Raw genomic sequence first — 24,367 nt, 5'->3', positions numbered from 1 at the left:
GTTGGTGTTTGGCAAGGCATGCCACCTCCCAGTTGAGCTAGAGCATAAAGCACTTTGGGCATTGCGGCAGTTAAACTTAGACATGGAGACAACAGGTACTAACAGAATCACTGGGTTACATGAGCTAGAGGAATTCAGGTTCCAGGCCATTGAGAGTGCTAGATTATACAAAGAAAAGATGAAATTAATGCATGATAAGCACATCTTGGATCGAACTTCAAACCCGAATATCTAGTGTTGTTATACAACTCGAGATTGAGATTGTTCCCAGGTAAGTTAAAGTCCCGATGGTCAGGACCCTTCAGAGTGGTGCAATTGTTCTTGAGTGGAGCTGTAGAGATTGAATCAGAAGATGGGACAAACAAGTTCAATGTAAATGGGTAAAGGTTGAAACATTACCTTGGCATGGATGAAGAAAAAGGGGATAGAGTGGTAATCACTTTGGGAGAGCCCCAGTGTGCGGATGAGAATTGATGATCAAATGCTTGCATCGTGCCACGACGTTAAATCAGGCGCTGCGTGGGAGGTAACCCATGAGTGTGTTGTTAGTGTGTTCATGTAACTTCATATATTAAAAGAAAAATCAGCGCCAGCACTGCGACCGCGGTAATGCGTAAACTTTCTGCCTCAGATTTTTCATCTCACCGCGACCGTGGTGGATCGCGGTAAACCGCGGTGAGGCGTAAACTTTCTGCCTTGGATTTTGAAACCCACCGCAGCCACGGTGGACCGCAATCGACCGCGTTCGGTCCCATGTAATTTTAATTTTTTTTTATTTTTTTCGTTTTTCTTATTTCTTTTCCTCCTTTTTTAATTTTACAATCCAAACCCCCCCCCCTCTTAAACCCAAAACACCGATCCCCTCCCCGATATTTCCAATTTCTCTCTCTCCCTAAACCCTAACCCCTCCAATACTCTCTCCTTCTTCTTCTTCTTCCCTCATACTAACATTCCCCACTTCCATTCCTCTCCCCATTCTTCAACTACGGTATGTTCCTCACCTCTTCTTTCTCTTTTCTTTAGTATTGTGTTGTAGTTTATGTAATTTTATGTTGTGTTGGGATATACTTGTTGGTATACTCTTTTTCTTCTTGTTTTTGCTTTTAAATTTCATTTTTGAGTTTGATTGGTGAAGGGGCTGTGTATTGCATGTTTGAACGACGTTATTGGTGGGTGATTGAATGAAGTAAGTGTGGGGTGTGTTGGTGTGGTAGTATACTTGATTGGGGAGGAGCTTTGATGTACTCATGAGGGCTATACGTGTCTGGATAGTGCCTTGCTCACAAAGTGTTTGGGAAATTGCCACAATGGAGATATAAGGAGCTATTGTGACATGGTTATGGTGAAGTCTGAGTAACTATACATAGTCACATATTTTGCGCACTCACTAATAGGCGTTTCATTGTATGACAGGTACAATGAGTTCTTCCAGGAAGAGACGAAACACCGGACCCTCTATTAGTGGACCGGGAAGCTCCTCACGAGCTAGGAGCCAAGCTAGTGCACCTTAGTTTAATATCACTCGATTTGTATCCAGGGCAGCGGAGGATAGGTACAACCAGAAAGCATCCAAGAAGCTACAACATGAGGTGCACATTGATCGAACGGCTTTGGAGGTAGAATGCCCCAATATGTTTAATGAGCTGCGGTGGTGTCAGCTGGACATCTTCTTCGAGGTACTGGAGGAGGGTAATGTTTAACTAGTAAGGGAGTTCTATGCGAACTTTCCAGAACATGAGAATGGGGTTGTGATGGTGCGCAATACCCCGGTAAATGCATCCCTTGACGCCATCCGCAGGGTATACAGGCTGCCTGTGTTTCGGGGTGAATTTGATCCTTATCGTACTTTTAGTGGAACACGGGCCTTGTAGGGAACTCTTCTTGATACTATCTGTGTGCCGGACGGAGAACACCTATAGATCAAGCACATGATTACTCTCAACTCCCACTGTCTGAACTGGGAGGCCAAGTGTTGGCTCACCGTTGTCAACAGTCGATTGTTGTCATCTAGCAACACGACAGATGTTAATCTACCACGGGCGTCCGCAATCCACTGTTTTATGTCCCACAGTGATTTTGATGTGGCCCGGCTCATTCATGAAGAGATGTTTATTCGATCACCTAAGCTAACCAAGGGCCACTACTTCCCTTCGCTGATCACTCTGATGTGCCGTATTGCTCGAGTCCCCGAAGACCCTCGGGTTGATGGGAGATTGCCACTAAAAGCCCCATTCCGGGCGAGAAAAATTGGAATTGGACGAGAGCCGGTGGTGAACGTTGATGACTCTGATGTTGATTTGGCTGATGATGATGATGATGCTGAGGTTCCCCCTCCTCTGAGAGTTGATGTGGCAAACCCATCACAGCCACGCCGGAGCACCCTTATGATAGCTTTGGAGCAGGATATGGCTGGGTTGCGTACCTCAGTCACTGATTTGGGTGTCCGTGTTGATGCGGCGGCTGAGAGGCAAGTGAAATCGGAGAAGAAATTCTTGGGCTGGTTGAGAGCACTGGGACGCGCATGCAACGTGAACCTAGACACTGTCTCCGATCAAGAGTGAGCCTTCAGGGAAGTTCCTTAACCTCACTGTTCTTTAAATTTTAAGCCATGTGGACATGTATTCATTTTAAGTGTAGGGTGGGGATACTTCATTGTATGTTCGTAATTGTAATAATTGATTGTTTGATTTTTCTTGTTTTGTCTTGTTTTGATTGTTTTGATGTAGAGTAATAATTCATTAGGAAAGCTAAAATAGTAAGTGACTTGTCCCGACGACGGATCTCTTTCGGCGGGGTTCTTGAGGGACTAAGTCGGAAAAAAAAAATTGGAATATGGAGACTCTTCCTGATGACGGATCCGTTAGACAATTTTCTTGAGGGAAGTAGTCTAGAGAAAAGACCAAAAAGATTTTTTTTATTTTATTTTTAGGTAGTGTAGTAACTCCCCCTTGATTTTTCTTTAGGCCACGGTTCTTTTCTAAGGGTTTAGCTTGAACCGGGTTTAGGTAGTTTTTGTTTTTGTTCTTTTTAGTTTTAGGTTAGGATTAATGGGCTACGAGCGAAAAATCGATTTTTACACCTGAACACAATAGACACTAGAGTGTAACGCCTAGCTTCATTGGTTAAATCCTGTTAGAGTGCCTTAAAATTGTACGTTTGTATCTAACTTGAACACTCAAAAGAGAATGTCTTGATAACTCAATCCGGAGTGAGTCACGTGCCATGTGTGTGTGAGTTTTACTGTATTCCATGTTTCATATTTGATGCCTAGAACTTGCCCTGTGTGTTTGCAAAGCGAAATAGTAGTTTCTTTTAGTTTTAGAAGTGACATAGGTATTTCTTTGTTGAGCCAGATATATAAAGTAAACCCCCCTGAATGCAATACATCGTAGTTAACCCCGTTGAGCCTATAAGCTTATATTTTTGGAAACCACATTGCGAACCTTACCCAATTGTTTGAATAGCTTGCCTTTTGAACCCTTTTACCTCCTAATAAGCACTTGAACGGTAATGGAAGTATGCAAAAGTAAAAGTGTGGGGTGGTGGTTTGGTTTTTAGTGGAACCAGTGAGATAGAGAAAAGGTGTGTAAATTGAAGCATAAAAAAAATATGGGTTATAAACAATGATAATGGTTGATAATGAGGTGGAGTGGTTAGTTGTCACAACTATGATCTTTAAGTTTAATGTAATTGTATTAAAAGTGCTTAGGGAGGTTAGTCACTATATCTAAATATATTCTACCTGTCCCTTAACCTACATTACAACCAAGTAAAGTCCTATTGATCTTAGACTGAATGGGCTCAATTAGTAAAGTACTACACTACGGGCAAGCCTATGGTGCATCTTTGTGGCATGTGAACGTTCTTTCTGAGAGTGAGCGAATTTTGTCTATCTTAGTTCCTACTTGTTCTAATTACCGTTATATGTGGAACTACTCTCGTGTGTGGTGTGAGGGCATGTGATTCACAAAGAAAAGGTAAGTCTTGACTCTTGTATAGAGTAGTTTGAGTAAGTGAAAATATTGCATGGTACAAAAGGTTTGACTCTTGAGGTAAAGGTTGTTCACTACTAGGTGCAAATTGTTGTAAAATGTTCATGGTGTTAGTCGTTAAAGGAAAAGCTTAGGGAAGAAATTTTGATGGAGTGTGGTGGATTGCTCGAGGACTAGCAATGATTTAAGTGTGGGGTGTTGATAGTAGGCTATATAGTTGATATTTACACCTTAATATGACCATACTTTGTTGTTGTTTTATAGATAAATTGCCAACAAAATGCTCTAAATAGTGTTCTTTTGTTTAGCAGGGAATATTATATGAGAGGAAGCAACATGGAGTGTTTTGGAGGCGATAATGTGAAGAAAAACGCCCACTGGAGAAGTACCCGAACACAAAGAAGCATAAATGGCCTGGGCAAGAAGGCCACCGCGACCGCGGTGGCACCACGGTGAAACGCGACATATTAATGAAGTGAGGCAGAAAGGTTAGTGTTCACCGCAATCGACCACGGTTGGCCGCGACCGCGGTGCACTATTTACGCAGCTAGAAGTTTGAGGACCAAAGTGTAATTTCGGGGAAATTTTTGTAAAACCTTTATAAGCTTTAGAAACTCGCCCAACTGGGGGACAAGCTAATTTTAGACTACTTTTGGAGAAAGAACAAGTGTGAGAAGATCAACCAAACATTAGAGTTTTTCTATATCCTTTTAATTCTTGCAATTTTATATTATGAACAATTTAGTAGTTATTTCTTATTTTGTTATGAGTAGCTAAACACTTATCTAGGGTTGATGGAACCAATCGTTGGTGGAAGTTTTGACTCAAGTTGTTATAATCGAGCCGGATTTATGATATGATTGTTCAACTCGTTTTGTATGGTGATTAATTGAATGGGCCCTTGATTAATCGTGTCTCATTACCTTATATTGCTTGAAAAAGAATATTAGGTTAGATACCTATTGAACAACACCACTTTTGGGTAATTGAAGAAATTCATTACTTGAATTTAAAGTGGGTTTAGAGATAACAAAACTTTGGTGGGATAATTTAGAGTTGCATACTCATTGTCAGCTAGAGTAGTTCGAGAGAATGTTCTAGTAAATTATTGTAGTTGATTGAGAGATAATTACGATAGCTCATAACTCTTAATCCTCATAGAGTATTAAGGCGAGATTATAGCGGAAGAGTCAAGACCTAAACTAGCAATTGGGGAAATCACTGCCCTAGACCTCTTTACCATTGAATTCTCTTTGTTTTAGCTTACTGTTGTTTTAATAGTAGTTGAACAAAAAAAAACCCAATCTTTATTGATCAAAAATCTTGCATCTAAAGATTGACTGAGTTGATAATAACATTACAGAAGAGTGCAATAGATAGGTTAGTTCCCTGAGGATTTGATTCAGGACTTAAAGCCGGATTATATTTGCAGCGACCGCTTTGTCCTTTGAAAGGCATAGTTGGGCGTTATCATTAGTCACCAAAGTGATCAAACTAGATTGTTTAAAATATTCACATGCATAAAATATTCTGATATGTATTTTATGTGTGCATTTATGTTTATATAGTTTGTTAGTCGCCAAAGTGACCAAACTTGTATGTTTTAGAAATATGCATACATAAAACTATAGTTTATCCATGAAATTAATAAAATACCTATAATTTAAAAATAGTGGATAAATTAATTTTTTCTATTGCTAGAACTTAAGGATTTACCCAAAGGTGCATCAATTATTCTATGAATAGTGAATATGATGAGGTAAATCAATATTCTTAGTCAAATATATATTATCTGTCCAAAGATGACATATATATTTGGTTAAAAATATTTAATTACCTATTAAGACTAAATGGAATTTAAATTATGATAGTGTGTCGTAGTATTTACCCAAATAAGAACTGCGATATGCTTTAACAGTTTTGTTGAATCCATATTGATTTGTGAGCGTGTATTATCTATTTTGCAGCTATTCCTTTTCATTCGCTTGCTTCGTCTGTTACTGTGTTCAATGGATTGAACTTCTCTGAATGGCGTGAACAAGTCCAGTTCCACTTAGGTATGATGGATCTTGACTTGGTTCTATTGAATGATAAGCCCGCTGCCATTACTGATTCAAGCAGTGCGGATGAGAAGTCTTTCTATAAAGCATGGGAACGCTCTAACAGGCTAAGCATTATGTTTATGCGAATGAATATTGCCAACAACATTAAGAGTACTATTCCACAAACAGAAAGTGACAGGGAATACCTGAAGTTTATGGAAGAACGTTTTCCTTCTGTAGATAAGTCTCTCGCCGGTACACTAATGGCTGAGCTCACGACCATGGAGTTTGATGGGTTACGTAGTATGCAAAATCATATCATCGATATGACTAGCATTGCAGCAAAACTTCAGACCTTGGGGATGAAAGTGGATGACTCCTTCTTGGTTCAGTTTATTCTGAACTCGTTACCTCCTGAGTATGGACCTTTTCAAATTAACTATAACATTATTAAGGATAAGTGGAATGTTAGTAAATTGTCCAGTATGCTTACTTAGGAGAAGTCAAGACTGAAGAAACAAGGGAGTCATTCAATTAACCTCATGGGTCAAGGAGCTAGTAAAGGACTTAAAGTGAAGGTTAACAAGTTCAAGAAGAAAAAAGCACCTGCTAAAGCTCAACAGGATGCTAACAAGGAACATAAGGCAGATATGTGTCGTTTCTGTAACAAGGAAGGACACTATCAGAAAGATTGCCTGAAACATAAAGCTTGGTTTGAAAAGAAAGGTACAATTAGTGCTTTTGTATGTTTCGAATCAAATTTAGAAGAAGTTCCTAATAATACTTGGTGGCTTGATTCTGGTGCAACTGCTCATGTATCTACCACGTTGCAGGAATTCCTTACGATCCAAACTACAAATCCAAATAAGGATTTCTTGTTCATGGGAAATCGTATGAAGGCTTCAATTGAAGGGATAGGGACTTATCGTTTGATCATGGAGACTGGACGTCACCTTGATCTATTCTAGACTCTTTATGTACCTTCAGTTTCTAGGAATTTGATTTCTCTTTCAAGACTTTATATTTCTGGATTTGATTTAAAGTTTGGAAATTGATGTTTCAATTTATATAAGAATGCTATTTTTTATGGTTCTGGTTTTCTTAGTGATGGTTTATATAAATTGAAACTCAATATTGGTTTTTCTGAATCCCTTCTTACTATTCAACATAATATTGGAATTAAACGTAGTTCACTAGATGAAAGTTTTGCTTACTTGTGGCATAGATGTTTGGGTCATATATCCAAAAAAAAGATTAGAAAGATTAGTAAAGAATGAGATTCTTCCGAATCTAAATTTTATTGATCTTACTATATGTTTGGATTGCATTAAGGGAAAGCAAACCAAGCATAGTAAGAAAGGTGCCACAAGAAGCACCCAGCTTCTTGAAATTATACACACCGATATTTGTGGACCCTTTGATGTTCCATCTTTTGGTGGAGAGAAATATTTTATCACTTTTATCGATGATTTTTCATTGTATGGATACATCTATTTGCTAAAATAAAAATCTCAAGCAACAGATGCTCTCAAGGTATTTATTAATGAGGTTGAAAGGCAATTAGATAGAAAGGTGAAAATCATTAGGTCGGATAGAGGTGGTGAATATTATGGAAAGTATAATGAATCAGGAAAATGTCCAGGTCCATTTCAAAGTTCCTCGAGAAACGTGGCATATGTGCACAATATACTATGCCAGGAACACCTCAACAAAATGGTGTTGCAGAAAGGCATAATCGAACAACTATAGATATGGTTAGGAGCATGATAAGTAATTTCTCATTACCTAAATCATTGTGGATGTATGCTCTTAAAACCGCTATATATTTATTAAACAGGGTTCCTAGTAAGGCAGTTCCAAAGACCCCTATTGAACTATAGATAGGAAGTAAACCTAGTTTAAGGCACCTGCATGTTTGGGCTTGTCTAGCGGAAGCTAGAGTTTATAATCCACAAGAAAAGAAATTAGATTCTGGAACAGTAAGTGGTTACTTTATTGGTTACCCAGAGAAATCTAAAGGGTATGTGTTTTACTATCCAAACCATAGTTCGAGAATTGTTGAAATCGGTAATGCTAGATTCATTGAGAATGGTGAAGTTAATGGGAGTGTTGAAAAGCAAAGTATGGAAATTAAAGAGGTGGGGGTCAATATTCTATTACCCAGAAATGTGCCTACTTCCACACAAATACCAAATATTGTTCCAGTTGTTGAAGAACACTTTGACAACACCGAGCAACATTTGGATGAAAACACTTCATGAAGAAACTAACTCACAAATATCTGACACAAATGAACCACAAGAAATGCCATTAAGAAAATCTCAAAGAGTTAGAAAAATGGCTATTTCGGATGATTACGTGGTTTATTTGCAAGAGTCAGATTTTGACATTGGTCTTAATAAGGATTCGGTTTCATTTTCACAAGCCATAGAAAGTAATGAGTCTGACAAATGGATTGATGCCATGAAGGAAGAGTTAAAATCCATGGAATACAATAAAGTCTGGGATCTTGTTGAATTGCCAGAAAGTTCTAAAAGAATCGGGTGTAGATGGGTCTTTAAGACCAAACGCGATTCAAATGGAAATATTGAGAGATACAAAGCCAGACTTATTGCCAAGGGTTATACTCAGAAAGGAGGCATTAATTATAAAGAGACCTTTTCGTCGGTCTCAAAGAAAGACTCGTTAAGAATTATTATGGCTTTGGTGGCTTATTATGATTTAGAGTTACACCAAATGGATGTGAAAATTGCCTTTCTTAATGGAGACCTCGAGGAGGAAGTTTATATGGACCAACTAGAGGGTTTCGAAACTAAAGGAAAATGTCAAATGGTGTGTAAACTGAAGAAGTCAATATATGAACTTAAACAAGCCTCACGACAATGGTATATAAAGTTTAATGATACCATAACGTCTTTTGGATTTGTGAAAAATACCGTTGATCGGTGTATATACCAAAAGATCAGTGGGAGCAAGTTTATATTTTTAATCCTATATGTTGATGATATCCTAATTGTTGTTAATGATTTAAGCATATTGCGTGAGACTAAAGATTTTCTCTCTAAGAATTTTGAAATGAAAGATATGGGTGAGGCATCCTATGTAATAGGAATAGAAATATTCCGTAATAGATCACAAAGATTATTGGGATTGTCTCAAAAAGGCTACATTGAAAGAGTTCTAGAGAGATTTAATATGAACAATTGTTCAGCAGGAATTGTTTCAATTCAAAAAGGGGACAAATTTAGTCTCATGCAATGCCCTAAGAATGATGTAGAACGAAAAGAAATGGAATCAATTCCTTACTCTTCAATTGTTGGTAGTATGATGTATGTTTAGACTTGCACAAGATCGGATATTAGTTTTGCGGTCAGAATGCTAGGAAGATATCAGAGTAACCCAGGAATTGATCACTGGAAAGCAGCAAAGAAAGTTTTGAGGTACCTAAAAGGAACGAAGGATTGCATGCTCATGTATAAGAGATCCAAGCATTTGGAAATTGTTGGATACTCGGATTCAGATTTCACTGGACGTATTGACACTAGAAAATCCACGTTTGGTTATTTGTTTCAATTAGCTGAAGGAGCAATATCGTGGAAGAGTGCCAAACAGTCTGTCATTGCTACATCCACGATGGAAGCAGAATTTGTGGCATGTTTTGAAGCCATAATCCATGCATTATGGCTGCGAAACTTTATTTCAGGACTTGGGGTTGTCGACACCATTACCAAGCCACTGAAAATTTACTGTGATAATTCTGCATCAGTATTCTTCTCTAAGAACGATAAGTACTCCAAAGGTGTCAAACATATGGAATTAAAGTACTTTACCGTCAAGGAGGAAGTTCAGAAACATAGAGTGTCACTTGAGCATATTAGAACTGATATCATAATTGCATATCCGCTAACGAAAGGTTTATAGCCAAAGATATTTAAAGAACATGTACATTAAATGGGTCTTGGCTGCATTTATGATTGATGTATTAATGATGTTTTGACACTCTAAGCTCATTTATGTGTTTTTGATATACATTAGTAATTTCCTGTTTCTCATAATGGTGTACACATTATTGTTTTGAGATATTACAGGATAAGTCTCAATGAGACAGTATTGTGGACCATAATATTTTATAACTTATGAACCTGGTACGATGAATTGCTAATGTTGTAGTATGTGGAAGGGAGTATGTAGACATATTATATATAACCACCATAACTCACATTTAGTAGTTTATCGTATTATGGTATTTATGATGGACATTATAGAAGAGATTTGTTTATGCGCAACTAATGTCCCTATATTAAATATTAATATTATGTGATTATTGGGCCAAGTGGGAGAATGTAAGTTATTTCCTACGTGTATATATGGCACAATAGGATTAGGCCCATAATTAATATTTAATTAATGAGCAAATCTCATCCATCTGATCGGTTGCTTGATGGACGTACCGGATTAAATAAGAACCTCTATAAATTGGTCCTCTCCCCACCCATTAGGGTTACCGTATTTTTATTCTCTTTTTCATCACTAAAGTCGGCGGTAACGTAAAGTTAGGGCAAGGGGCGAGAAACTGATTAACGCTTCCGCTTCAAGATAATAGATTCTGCTTCAGGTATGTTTTCTGTAACGATTTTGTATAAGATTATCATGTTTAAGATCCTGGTGTAAATTAAGTTTATGCTTACAGTACATGCCTCATACAATTAATAAAAAAACAGCACTCATACAGGAGGTTGGAAGTTTGGAACTAATAATTATTTTTATTTCAGTTATACGACAAGTAATAATTTACTTTCAATTTAAATTTTGTAAATTGGAATATACTCCACTATTTAGTGGTAAGCTTAAGCTATTAGTATATATAGTACTTAAATGACTTGTTTTCCTAATTAAGCAAAGAAAGAAAACAACGATAGAGTCTTTATTTCTTAAAGTACTAAATTGCTTTGCTTTCCTTCCCTTTTCGTTTAGAATTAGCAAAGATCAGTTCCAAGATTGACGTAACAGTTCAAGAATCAAGGCTAAGGATAGACTAGAAAGAGACCTGAGTATAACATGTAGATAATCTTATAGTAGTAATATATTTGTGTAGTTACTATGGTCCACTTAAATTAATATTTCTAACCTCCTACCGTTGACACTTTTATTAGACCTCGGAGGGAATCGATGTGTTCATAAGAATTTGATCGCGAAAAATGGTGAAATTTTGTTCCAAGGAACATAGGACCACGTTGGCCTTCTACTTATTATCACATTTTTTTTCCTTCTTTACTTTATACTATTGATATTTTTCTTTATACTCTCTTTCTTTATTTTTCTTGGGTTTGAAGAAAATGAGAGGACTCAGAAAGGTAAAAAACTTCTCGTGACAAGAGGCGTCAGTCATAATGGACTCGTGACTTCTACCTTTTCTACTCTTATCCACTTCTGGATATGACCTTTCATTCTGTACATTCGTTACCTGCATTTACTCTTCTTCAATTATTATGCAAAATTCATACTCCCTCTGTTCCAAAAATATTGTCTTTGTTTGATTTGCCACAAATTTTAATTAAAATTTTTTTTTTAAAAAATATGTGGTATTAAATAAGTCATAGCATTTGACTATAAAACTTTTAAAACTTTGTTGTTTGAAATTTGACATTACATCTGTATGGCTATAAATGCTTCGTATTAAGAAATATTTTAAAGTATTTGTACTTTTGAAACAGACTAAAAAAAGTACTAATCTTTTTGAAACGAAGGGAGTACTATTTGAACCATGACATTTAGGGATGTCAATGGTACGGTTCGACTGGTTATTTTATAAAATTTGTATCACACCAATTTTTCGGTTATTCTATTATATATAATCGAAATTAGACTTTTCGAAATCGTTTCAATCATATTAGTTTCTTTTCGATATTGGTATGATTCGATTAATTTTGATATTTTTATAAATGTCATGTAAAAGTGTCACGATCCCAAATACCGGTCGTGATGGCGCCTATCACATTACTAGGCAAGCCAACTAATCAAAAATTCAACCAAACCACGTCCGAATGACCTGAAATTTTGCACACACATCCAAAATGACACAACGGAACTACTGCAACTCTCGAAATTCCATTCCGACCCCTATATCAAGATCTCGCCTATCAACCAGAAATCGCCAAAATATCAACTTCACCAATTCAAGCCTAAATTTACTACGGACCTCCAAAATTCATTCTGATCGCGCTCCTAAGCCACAAATCACCTCCCGAAGCTAACTGAATCATCGAAACTCACATCCGATCCCTCTAACACATAAGTCAACATCCGGTTGACCTTTTTTCAACTTAAACTTCCTTAAAATAGACTAGGTGTCTCAACCTTAACAAATTCCTTCCGGATTCGATCCAACCAACCAGATATCACATAACACGGATAAACAAAGCATAAAGATCCAGGTGCCCGAGCGACCGAGTGAGGGCTTTCAGCTGTTTCAGTATTTGACGGAGACTTCGAGATAGCTGCATAGCGTCCGCAACCCTGTTCTCTCCCTCCTATCTTATTATTTTTTCGCATTTCCTAGACTATTAATGTAATAGGTATTCAGACTTGTATTAGAGGCTCTAAACTTGTGACACCAAATTGTTGGGGCTGTGTAGTTTATTGTTATTTTGACTTTCCGCGTATCTTTGCTACCTTAACACTTATAATGAATTTGGTATCTAAAACTTGCGTTAGAAAATGGCTTACTGTTATTAGAAAGAGGGTTGTGGTTATTGATTAGTTTGCTTGCCTAGTAATATGACAGGGGCCATCACGGCCGGTATTTGGGGTCGTGACAAGTTGGTATCAGAGCCTAGGTTATATAGGTCTCGCGAGTCAAGAGCCGGTTTAATAGAGTCTCGCGGATTGGTATGGAGACGTCTATATTTATCCTCGAGAGGCTGCAGAACCTTTAGGAAAAACTTCATATTCTTGAAATTCTTGTCATGCGAATTTGTTGATCCGGGTACTAAACTTCTGTTATCCCATTCTCTCACAAATGGTGAGGACACGTGCTACCGGGTAGGATGGACGACCGCCAGTACCACCAGCTGGGGCTACCTGAGGCCGAGGACGCAGTCGAGGCCGTGGTAGGGGCAGAGCAGTTAGGGCAGCACCTGCAAATCCACCAGCTGCCCCAGTTCAGGATCAGGTCCCAGTTGTGGATGCTATAACAGCACCAGCTCAGGCACCAGCTGTGCCCATTGTGATTCCAGGCCTTCAGGAGGCTTTAGCTCATATCTTATCAGTGTGTACCGGTTTGGCTCAGGCGGTTTCAGTTACTACGGTCGCAACTACTTCTCAGGCCGGGGGAGGCACTTAGACTTCCGTTGCTCACACACCTGAGCAGGTTGTACAGGGACTCCAGACACCGGAGGCACCTCCAGCCCAGCCGGTTGCACCAGCTCAGGAGTTTGTGGAACCAGTTATGCCAGATGATGAGCAGCGTCGACTTGAGAGGTTTGGTAGGCTCCAGCCTCCGTCATTCAGTGGTGCAGAGGGCGAGGATGTCAGGGTTTCTTGGATAAGTGCCAGCGGATGCTTCGTACAACAGGGATTCTTGAGACTGGTGGAGTGGCATTTACCACTTTTCAGTTTTCTAGGGCTGCCTTCACTTGGTGGGAGGCGTATGAGAAGTGTAGGCCTGTTGGTGCAGTGCCCCTTACTTGGCAGCAGTTCTCTGTTCTCTTCCTGGAGAAGTATGTGCCACAGCCGTGCCGAGAGGAGCTGCACAGACAGTTTGAGCAGCTGTGTCAGGGGGAGACGACGGTGATGCAGTATGAGATGCGGTTCTCTGAGTTAGCCCGTCATGCGGTTTGGATGGTTCCCACAGACCGAGAGAGGATCAGGAGGTTTGTTGATGGCCTCACGTACCAGCTTTGGATTCTCATGACTAGAGAGAGGGTGACAGGTGCTACCTTCGAGGAGGTTGTTGATATCGCCCATGAGATTGAGACGGTTCACCGGCAGGAGCGAGAGGAGAGGGAGGCCAAGAGGCCTCGGGGATCTGGTAGCTTTAGTAGTGCTCCTTCGAGGAGTCGGTCTAGCAGGGCAGAGGCAGTTCATTCAGGCAAGAACATTCAGCTCACCCAGGTTACCATGGAGCATCATCGGGTCATGGCTTTCACAGTTTTCATTAGGGCCACTCATCACTTAGTGCCCTTCCAACTTAGAGCTCGTCTCGTACTTCATCAGTCCAAGGTTCTTCCATGCCAGGTCCTTCTACTGGTCCTTCCGGTGCTAGGGGTTCCCTTCAGTCCCCATCTCTAGCACCGGGGAGTTGTTATGAGTGTAGAGAGTTTGGGCATATGAGGAGGCAGTGTCCTCGTCTTTGTGATGATCAGTCTCAGTAGAGGGATCAGCCCTCGACTTCTACTCTAGTTACTTCACCACCCGCCCAGCCAGCTAGGGGTGGAGGTTAGTCAGCCAAGGGTCGCCTTAGAGGAGGAGGTTGATTAGGTGGTGGTCAGGCCCGTTTCTTTGCTCTTCCAAGTAGACCCGATTTTATGGCTTCAAATGTTGTCATTACATGTATTATTTCAGTCTGCCACAGAGATGCCTCTATATTATTTGATCCTGGATCCACCTTTTCTTATGTGTCAACATACTTTGCTTGTTATTTGGGTACGCCCCGTGAGTTTCTTGCCTTACCTGTTCATGTATCTATCCCGGTGGGTGATACTGTTGTTGTCGACCGTGTGTACCGGTCGTATGTGGTGACTACTGGAGCTTCGAAGACTCGAGTGGATCTATTATTATTGATTATGGTGGATTTTGATGTCACTTTAGGCATGGATTGATTATCCCCGTATCGTGCTATTCTGGACTGTCATGCTAAGATGGTCACATTGGCTATATCGGGTGTGCCACGGATCGAGTGGCGAGGTGTGACTGATTATGTTCCCAGTAGAGTGATCTCATTCTTGAAAGCCCATCGTATGGTTGGGAAAGGTTGTCTTTCATATCTAGCATTTGTGAGGGATGTCAGAGCTGAGACTCCCAATATTGATTCTGTTCCAATTGTGAGGGATTTTCCAGATGTGTTTCCTGCAGACATGTCGGGCATGCCACCGGACAGGGATATTGATTTTGGTATTGATTTGGTGTCGGGCACTCAACCCATTTCTATTTTGCCGTATCGTATGGCGCCAGCGGAGTTAAAGGAATTAAAAAACAACTTCAGGAACTCCTTGATAAAGGGTTCATTCGGCCTAGTGTGTCACCTTGGGGTGCACCGGTTCTGTTTGTGAAGAAGAAGGATAGCACAATGAGAATGTGCATTGATTATAGACAATTGAACAAAGTAACAATTAAGAACAAGTATCCTTTGCCTCGCATTGATGATCTATTCGACCAGCTTCAGGGAGCGAGAGTGTTCTCCAAGATTGATCTCCGTTCGGGTTATCATCAGTTGAAGATCAGGGATTCGGATATTCTTAAGACTGCTTTCAGGATCCGATATAGTCATTATGAGTTCTTGGTGATGTCTTTTGGGTTGACCAATGCCCCAGCAGTGTTCGTGTATTTGATGAACAGCGTATTCCGGCCTTATCTTGATTCATTTGTCATAGTCTTCATTGATGATATTCTGGTGTATTCGCGTAGTCAGGAGGAGCACGCGGAGAATTTGAGAATTGTATTGCAGAGATTGAGGGAGGAGAAGCTTTATGCAAAATTCTCCAAGTGTGAGTTTTGGCTCAGTTCAGTAGCTTTCTTGGGGCATGTGGTGTCTAGCGAGGGTATTTAGGTTGATCCGAAGAAGATAGAGGTGGTTCAGAGTTGGCCCAGACTGTCCTCAGCCACAGAGATTCGCAACTTTCTTGGTTTGGAAGGCTATTATAGACGGTTTGTTCAGGGATTCTCATTTATCGCATCGCCCTTGACCAAGTTGACTCAGAAGGGTACTTCATTTGTATGATCGGAGGAGTGTGAGGAGAGCTTTCAGAAGCTCAAGACAGCTTTGACCATAGCTCCAGTGTTGGTTTTGCCATCAGCTTCAGGTTCATATACCGTGTATTGTGATGCTTTGAGAGTTAGGATTGGTTGTTTGTTGATGCAGGAGGGTAGAGTTATTGATTATGCTTCTCGTCAGTTGAAGCCCCATAAAAAGAACTACCCCGTTCATGATTTGGAGTTAGCTGCCATAGTTTACGCATTGAAGATTTGGAGGCATTACTTGTATGGCGTATCTTGTGAGGTGTTCACTGATCATCACAGTCTTCAGCATTTGTTCAAGCAAAAGGATCTTAATTTGAGGCAGCGGAGATGGTTGGAGTTGCTTAAGGATTATGATATCACTATATTGTACCATCTGGGAAAGGCCAATGTGGTGGCCGATGCTTTGAGCCGAAAGGCAGTGAGTATGGGGAGTTTGGCATATATTCCAGTTGGGGAGAGACCTCTTGCGGTTGATGTTCAGGCCTTGGCCAATCGGTTCGTGAGGTTGGATATTTCGGAGCCCAGTCGGGTGTTGGCTTGTGTAGTTTCTCGGTCTTCCTTATATGATCGCATCAGAGAGCGCTATTATGATAATCCGTATTTGCTTGTCCTGAAAGCCAGAGTTCAGCATGATGATGCCAGAGATGTGACAATCGGTGATGATGGGGTGTTGAAGATGCAGGGCCGAATTTGTGTGCCCAATGTGGATGGGCTTCGGGAGTTGATTCTGGAGGAGGCCCATTGCTCGCGGTATTCCATTCATCCGGGAGCCGCGAAGATGCATCAGGACTTGAGGCAACATTATTAGTGGAGAAGAATGAAGAAGGACATTGTTGGATTTGCAGCTCGGTGTCTTAATTGTCAGCAGGTGAAATATGAGCATCAGAGACCGGGCGACTTGCTTCAGCAGATGGATATTCCCGAGTGGAAGTGGGAGAGGATCACTATAGACTTTGTTGTTAGACTCCCACGGAATTTGAAGAAGTTCGATGCTATTTGGGTGATTGTGGATCGGTTGACCAAGTCCACGCACTCCATTCCTATGTGTACCACCTATTCTTCAGAGCAGTTGGTAGGGATCTATATCCGGGAGATTGTTCGTTTGCATGGTGTCCCAGTTTCCATTATTTCAGATAGGGGCACTTAGTTTACTTCACAGTTTTGGAAGTCTGTGCAGAGAGAGTTAGGTACTCAGGTGGAGTTGAGCACAACTTTTCATCCTCAGATGGACGGGCAGTCCAAGCGCACTATTCAGATATTGAAGGACATGTTGCGTGCTTGTGTCATTGATTTCGGAGGGTCATGGGATCAGTTTCTACCGCTTGCATAGTTTGCCTATAACAACAGCTACCAGTCGAGTATTCAGATAGCTCTATATGAGGCCTTGTATGGGAGGCGATGTAGATCTCCAGTTGGTTGGTTCGACTTGGTGCAGGATTCTTTAGACAAGGTGAAGGTGATTCAGGAGAGGCTTTGTACAGCGCAGTTGAGACAAAAGAGTTATGCTGATAGGACGGTTTGAGATGTGTCATACATGGTTGGCGATAAGGTTGTTGAAGGTTTCACCCATGAAGGGTGTTATGAGATTCAGGAAGAAAGGGAAATTGAGTCCTCGGTTTATTGGGCCTTTTGGGGTGCTTCCGAGGATTGGGGAGGTGGCTTATGAGCTTGCTTTGGCGCCCAACTTGTCAAGCGTGCTGCCGGTATTTCATGTTTCTATGCTCCGGAAGTATATTGGGGATCCGTCTCATGTTCTGGATTTCAGCACGGTTCATCTGGATGATGACTTGACCTATGATGTGGAGCCAGTAGCTATTTTAGGTCGTCAAGTTCGGAAGTTGAAGTCAAAGGATATAGTTTCAGTGAAAGTGCAGTGGAGAGGCCCATGGAGGAGGCTACCTGGAAGACCGAGCGGGAGATACAAAGCAGATATCCTCACCTGTTTGAGGTTTCAGGTATGTTTCTTGACTCGTTCGAGGACGAACAATTGTTTAAGTTGGGGAGGATGTGACGACCCGGCCGGTCGTCTCATGAGTTACTGCTCCATTTTCCCCATTTCTACTTCTTTATGCTTTGTTTATCTGTGTTATGTGATATCGGGTTGGTCGGATCGAATCCAGAAGGAATTTGGTAAGGTTGAGACACCTAGTCTCTTTTAAAGAAGTTTAAGTTGAAAAAAGGTGTTAGAGGGCTCGGATGTGAGTTCTGATGGTTCAGTTAGCTTTGGGAGTTGATTTGTGGATTAGGAGCGCGATCGAGATGAATTTTGGAGGTCCGTAGTAGATTTAGGCTTGAATTGGCGAAGTTGATATTTTGACAATTTCTGATTGATAGGCGAGATTTTGATATAGGGGTCGGAATGGAATTCCGAGAGTTTCAGTAGTTTCGTTGTGTCATTTGGGATGTATGTGCAAAATTTCAGGTCATTCGAACGTGGTTTGGTTGGGTTTTTTATCGGAAACATAATTTGGAAGATTTTAAAAAATTTGGCTAGAATCCGATGTGTTTTGGGTGATTTGATGTTGTTTCAAGTGTTTTAATGATTGGAACAAGTTTGAACAAGGTATTAGTATATGTTGGTACTTTTGGTTGAGGTCCCGGGGGCCTCGGGGTGATTTCGGATGGTTGACGGAAAGGTTTAGACTTGTGAAGTTGCAGAATCTCAGCTACTTCTGGTATTTCCGCACCTACGGATTTGGGGACCGTAGTTGCGACACCGCACGTGCGGAACAGGAGCCACAAAAGCAGATTTTGAAAAGAACTGCAGATGCGGTAGTTTGACCGCACCTGCGAAGGCGCAGGTGCAGAGAGTTGACCGCAGATGCGGAGTTGGTCTTTTAAGTGAATAACCACAGAAGCGGTAATTTGAATGCATATGCGGTACCGCAGAAATGGTGGGCGGGTCGTAGATGTGAAAATCCCTGGCGTGCACCGGTAGGGTTTATACCCTCAGTTCTAGATTTACAATGGTTACTTACCTCAAACGGGTGAAAATGATACTCCACGACGCCTTTGCCCCTCGAATCGGCCTCCACTCGCGTCGAATCTAACCAAAATCAGAATGAGGACATCAAAATAAGCCAAGGGGACGAAACCCAAGCGAAGACAATCAATAAATGACACAAATCTCGAAATTACCAAAAACCGACCTTCGGTCCCATCTCTCGAAATTCAGAATTTTTTACATAAATAGATTCCTCATCTCCCCACGAGTCTATGCATATTAAGAACACTGAAATCGGAGTCCAAATGGCCTCTCAAATCCCCATTTAAAGGCCTCTTAAACTCAAGCTTTAATCCTCCATTTTTAGCCTTTATTCTCCTCTAAAACCAAGATTAAACAGTAAAAAAAAGATCTTAAACCCAAGTAATTAAGCTTAGGGAACTTACCTAACTGATATCTTTTGATTCCTCTTGAAATCCTATACCTTAGCCTCTTTCCCGTCTTCAAAAATGGAATTCTTTGCAAAATTTGTGAAGGAAGCAATATATACCTTCCGGCCAGGGATTTTCGCATCTGTGACCCGCCTACTGCTTCTGCGGTAACGCATATGCGGTCAAATTACCACTTCTGCGGTTATTCACTTAAAGGACCAACTCCGCATCTGCGGTCAACTGTCGCAGGTGCGGTCAAACTACCGCATCTGCGGTTCCTGCTGTTCCCTCCAAAATCCGCTTCTACGGCTCCTGTTCTGCACGAGCGGCGTCGCACTTGCGGTCCCCAAATCCGCAGGTGCGGAAATACCAGAAGCAGCTGAGATTCTGCAACTTCACAAGTCCAAACCTTTCCGTCAACCATCCGAAATCACCCCGAGGCCCCCGGGACCTCAACCAAAAGTACCAACATATCCTAATACCTTGTTCAAACTTGTTCCAATCATCAAAATACTTCAAACAACATCAAATCACTCAAAACACATCGGATTCAAGCCAAACTTTCTAAAATCTTCCAAATTACATTTCCGATCAAAAATCCAACCAAACCATGTCCGAATGACCTAAAATTTGTGTCATTTATTGATTGTTTCCGCTTGGGTTTCATCCCCTTGGCTTATTTTGACGTCCTCGTTCTAATTTTGGTTAGATTCGATGCGAGTGGAGACCGATTCGAGGGGCAAAGGCGCCGCGGAGTAGCATTTTCACCGGTTTGAGGTAAGTAACCATTGTAAATCTGGAACTGAGGGTATAAACCCCGGTATTTGACTTGTTTTGATAAAAGCGGTGGCGCACATGCTAGGTGAAAAGCGTGTGAGCATGCACCGGTAGGGATTGTGACATGGTTCGTCCCGCAGCGACTATTAAGCCGCGTATTTGATTTGGAAATATTATGTTATCCAGTATTTTGGATATTTATATTGTATTATGGGATGTATGTCATATTTGGGGCCTTGTGCCGACTTGTAGAAACCCTTAGGGGCACTTTGACTATTTTCCTCACTTTACCTGCTAGATGCAAATCCTCAGTCATGTTTTACCTAATTAAATGATTAAAATTGATTTTATTACTCTACTCCAAATTGTGAGGACTGTTTGGGCTGAGTTCCCTAATTTCCATTGTTGTGCCCGAGAGGTTGTGAGGTTAAAGACTGAGAGAGGTTGAGAACCCAATTGCGAGGATATTTATATATATATGGATTGGGTTGCACGCCGCATATATACTTATATGGATCGAGCTGCACACCACAGCGATATATATATTGGATCGGGCTACACCCCGTAGCGATATGACGCTTGGGCTCTCCCCTCCGGAGTCTGTACACCCCCAATGAGCGTAGTCGACTATTATATATGGATTGGGTTGCACGCCGCAGCGGTTACTATGATTTCTATTATTATTAGATACTAATGAGCCGAGTGCTGAGAGTGAGTACTGTGTGACGAGAGTCGAGTCCCGAGTGACTGAGAGGCTGCCCGAGGGGCCATATTCTGAGTGATTCCTTGCCCGAGAGGTTTTGTTATGATGTTTTCACTAATTTGACTTTTCTTTTAAATAAGCCTCTGTTTGATATACCGCTAAGTGTTTGATTTCAAATGTTTAAATTGGAAACGTGATTTTATAACGAAAACTGATTTTAAACCCAAGTAATTTAGCTTAGGGAACTTACCCAACCGATATCCTTTGATTCCACTTGAAATCCTATGTCTTAGCCTCTTTCCCGTCTTCAAAAATGGAGTTCTTTGCAAAAACTCGCGAAGGAAGCAATATATACCTTCTGGCCAGGGATTTTTGCATCTGCGACCCGCCCACTGCTTCTGCGGTACCGCATATGCGGTCAATTTACCGCTTCTGCAGTTATTCACTTAAAGGACCAACTCCGCATCTGCGGTCAACTCTTCGCACCTGCGCCTTCGCAGGTGCGGTCAAACTACCGCATCTGAGGTTCCCTCCAAAATCCGCTTTTGCGGCTCCTATTCCGCACGTGCGGCGTCGCACCTGCGGTCCCCAAATCCGCAGGTTCGGAAATACCAGAAACAGCTGAGATTCTGCAACTTCACAAGTCTAAACCTTTCCGTCAACCATCCGAAATCACCCCGAGGCCCCCGAAACCTCAACCAAAAGTACCAACATATCCTAATACCTTGTCCAAACTTGTTCCAATCATAAAAACACTTCAATCAACATCAAATTACCCAAAACACATCGGATTCAAGCCAAACTTTCTAAAATCTTCCAAATTACGTTTCCGATAAAAAATCCAACCAAACCACGTCCGAATGACCTGAAATTTTGCACACACATCCCAAATGACACAACGGAACTACTGCAACTCTCGGAAATTCATACCGACCCCATATAAAATCTCGCCTATCAACCGGAAATCGCTAAAATATCAACTTCGCCAATTCTCAAGCCTAAATCTACTACGGACCTCCAAAATTCATTCTGATCGCGCTCCTAAGCCACAAATCACCTCCCGAAGCTAAACGAATCATCAGAACTCACATCTGAGCCCTCTAACACATAAGTCAATATCCAGTTGACTTTTTTCAACTTAAACTTCCTTAAAAGAGACTAGGTGTCTCAACCTTACCAAATTTCTTTCGGATTCGATCCGACCAACCCGATATCATATAACACGGATAAACAAAGCATAAAGAAGCAGAAATGGGAAAAACAGAGTGGTAACTCATGAGACGACCGGCCTGGTCATCACAAAAAGTTACTAGTAAAAGTAAAGTGCAACAATATACATACTTTATAGGACTTAGCAAAACTCTCTAGACAGTTTTACTATTTAAATGGTGATGAATTGAGAAACATGAAAGATGGCTGGTGTATAGATCCACCAACTACTCTACAACATCGTAAAAGAAGCTAAACAAACACAACGAATAGATAAATCACGCGACTAGAAAGATATTAACTAAACAGGGACTCAAGAATAAAGTCTATAGAAGATTAAATATTCAAAAAGATAAATCTAAATCATACAAAAGGAAATTAAAAATATTCAATTTGCTACTCATAATCGCTCGAATACTTTGTGTCTTGCTAGTGAATATGCTGGAAATAATTTGGTTTTAGTAGGAGTAGCATAATAGGTTTGGGAATTAGGATTTTGATTTTAATTACTTGTTGGTTTGTAACCATTTTCATAATTCCAAGGCCCAAGTAAAAATTTAATGTATTATTATTTTTTAACTTAATATATAAATATATTTTTCACATATAAATTTATTCGGTACGGTTCGATATTTTTTGGATTTATTTTCATAAAATAAAAAACATACCCTAATTATCGGTACAATTGTAGATTTATATAAAAATCTACAGTTTTATTAAAAGAAACATAAAAATTAATTTGGTGCGGTACGATTCGTCGATATAGTCGGCTTTTAAATATCACCCTAATGGCATTGGCTGGAGTATTTTAAGACAGATAATATGAGGAAGGGTAAATTTGGCGTAGTAAAGGGCAAATATGACCATTTTCCCTTTGATCTGCTGAAGTCCTGGACCTTGCTGCCAATCGGATTATTCATTAAATCTTTCCCCATTACTTAGATAAAATTAAAATGAAACTGTTGCCACAGAAGAAGAAGAGGGGATCAAGCATGTATCAAAAGCATTAATCACTTACAAGCTTACATCATCTAGTATATATCCCATTTGAGTTTGTACGAGAATTTTCCATCGGCAATCTAGAAAAGAGATAATATATGTAATCCTTTACCATAGGTTCAAATTTCAATGGAGGCAAAAAATAGTAGGTGATTTTTTCCTATATATCCAAGCTTTGGTTCATAGAGTTACCTGGTATTTGTTATTAGTGGGAGGTGATATATATCCCATGAAATTAGTCGATGTTATCAAAATATATAGTATATATCATATAGTTTTACCCGGCCGATGTCTGCTCATCTTGGGGATTTTATTTACCCTATGCTCGTTTCGCACGAGTGTTAAAAGCAAAATGACATAGAACTTTGCTTTTTAAAAGAGCTTAATTAACTGACAATTAAAAGATTATTTACACACTGTGTGTTACACAAAAACCAATTACTACGAACTTTGATACAAACATAGATTGAAAACTTGCTAATGATGGTAAATGATAAAGAACATATATATAAAACTACACCAGTAATGTAAGTACATTTTTTTTTAATACTTGAAGCACATATAATTAAATCCTTTTTAGTAAATTAGCTTTAAGAAAAAAGACAGAATAGAAAGTTTTGTGCATTCTCATTAATCTCTTCAGTTGACCGCAGCCCTCTCTCCAAAATCCCTTCAACAACAAACTCTTGCTGGATTAATTGCTATCTGGTACATATTGTTCCAACCAGTGTTTTAAAAGGCTTTTTTGGGACTCGCCTCGGGGCTCGTCCCGGGGCGGGACACTATCAAAACGCCTTGACACTTATGTGTGGGGCTTAGTTCTATGAATCTTACGCCCTGAAGCGCCCGACTTTGCGCCCTAAACACGCTCGCCCAACAGTTCCTATGTAGATCATGTGTCGAACTCACTAATTAGCACTTTTTAGTCGCAAAATTCTTTAACAATTTGTGAGCACGTGATTTTTGCCCTACAAGAACTACTCCCAAAAATTCAAAATAAAATAGTTTTGTGTTGCTTGTGATTTATTTTTATTTGTCTGTGCATGTTTATTTTTACTTTAATTAAGAAAAAATATAAAATATGTGTTGCATGTGCATTTAGGATTTAATTTTACAATTAGGAATTAATTAAACAATATTTGGTTGCGAGAATGAAAATCACAAAAATATGTACTTGGCATTTTTTAGCATGTAATCTCCAATTGTGTGATTTTATTTTGGTTGGTATTTAATTGTGTGTGATAATTGTTATTAGGAATTAATTATTATTTTTAATTTGGTTTATAATTTAATTTAGAATTTTAGTTTTATTA

General features: G+C 40.1%; 2 protein-coding genes across 2 annotated transcripts; both read left to right on the top strand.

Annotated features, from left to right (window-relative positions):
- Window positions 1-3,623: 3,623 nt before the first annotated feature.
- LOC142163085 (uncharacterized) lies at window positions 3,624-6,531 on the top strand. Its single transcript, XM_075220338.1, has 3 exons — window positions 3,624-3,713; window positions 3,899-3,977; window positions 5,960-6,531. Exons 1-3 carry the CDS (start codon window positions 3,624-3,626, stop codon window positions 6,529-6,531), a joined length of 741 nt encoding a protein of 246 aa, XP_075076439.1.
- Window positions 6,532-9,409: 2,878 nt separating this feature from the next.
- LOC142163084 (secreted RxLR effector protein 161-like) lies at window positions 9,410-9,955 on the top strand. The gene has a single exon (XM_075220337.1). It carries the CDS (start codon window positions 9,410-9,412, stop codon window positions 9,953-9,955), a length of 546 nt encoding a protein of 181 aa, XP_075076438.1.
- The last annotated feature ends 14,412 nt before the right edge of the window (window positions 9,956-24,367 follow it).

Source organism: Nicotiana tabacum, chromosome 8 (assembly GCF_000715075.1).
Source record: "Nicotiana tabacum cultivar K326 chromosome 8, ASM71507v2, whole genome shotgun sequence".
NCBI lineage: Eukaryota > Viridiplantae > Streptophyta > Magnoliopsida > Solanales > Solanaceae > Nicotiana > Nicotiana tabacum.
Note: the sequence above shows the minus strand (reverse complement) of the source record. Positions and strands in the feature narration are given on the sequence as shown.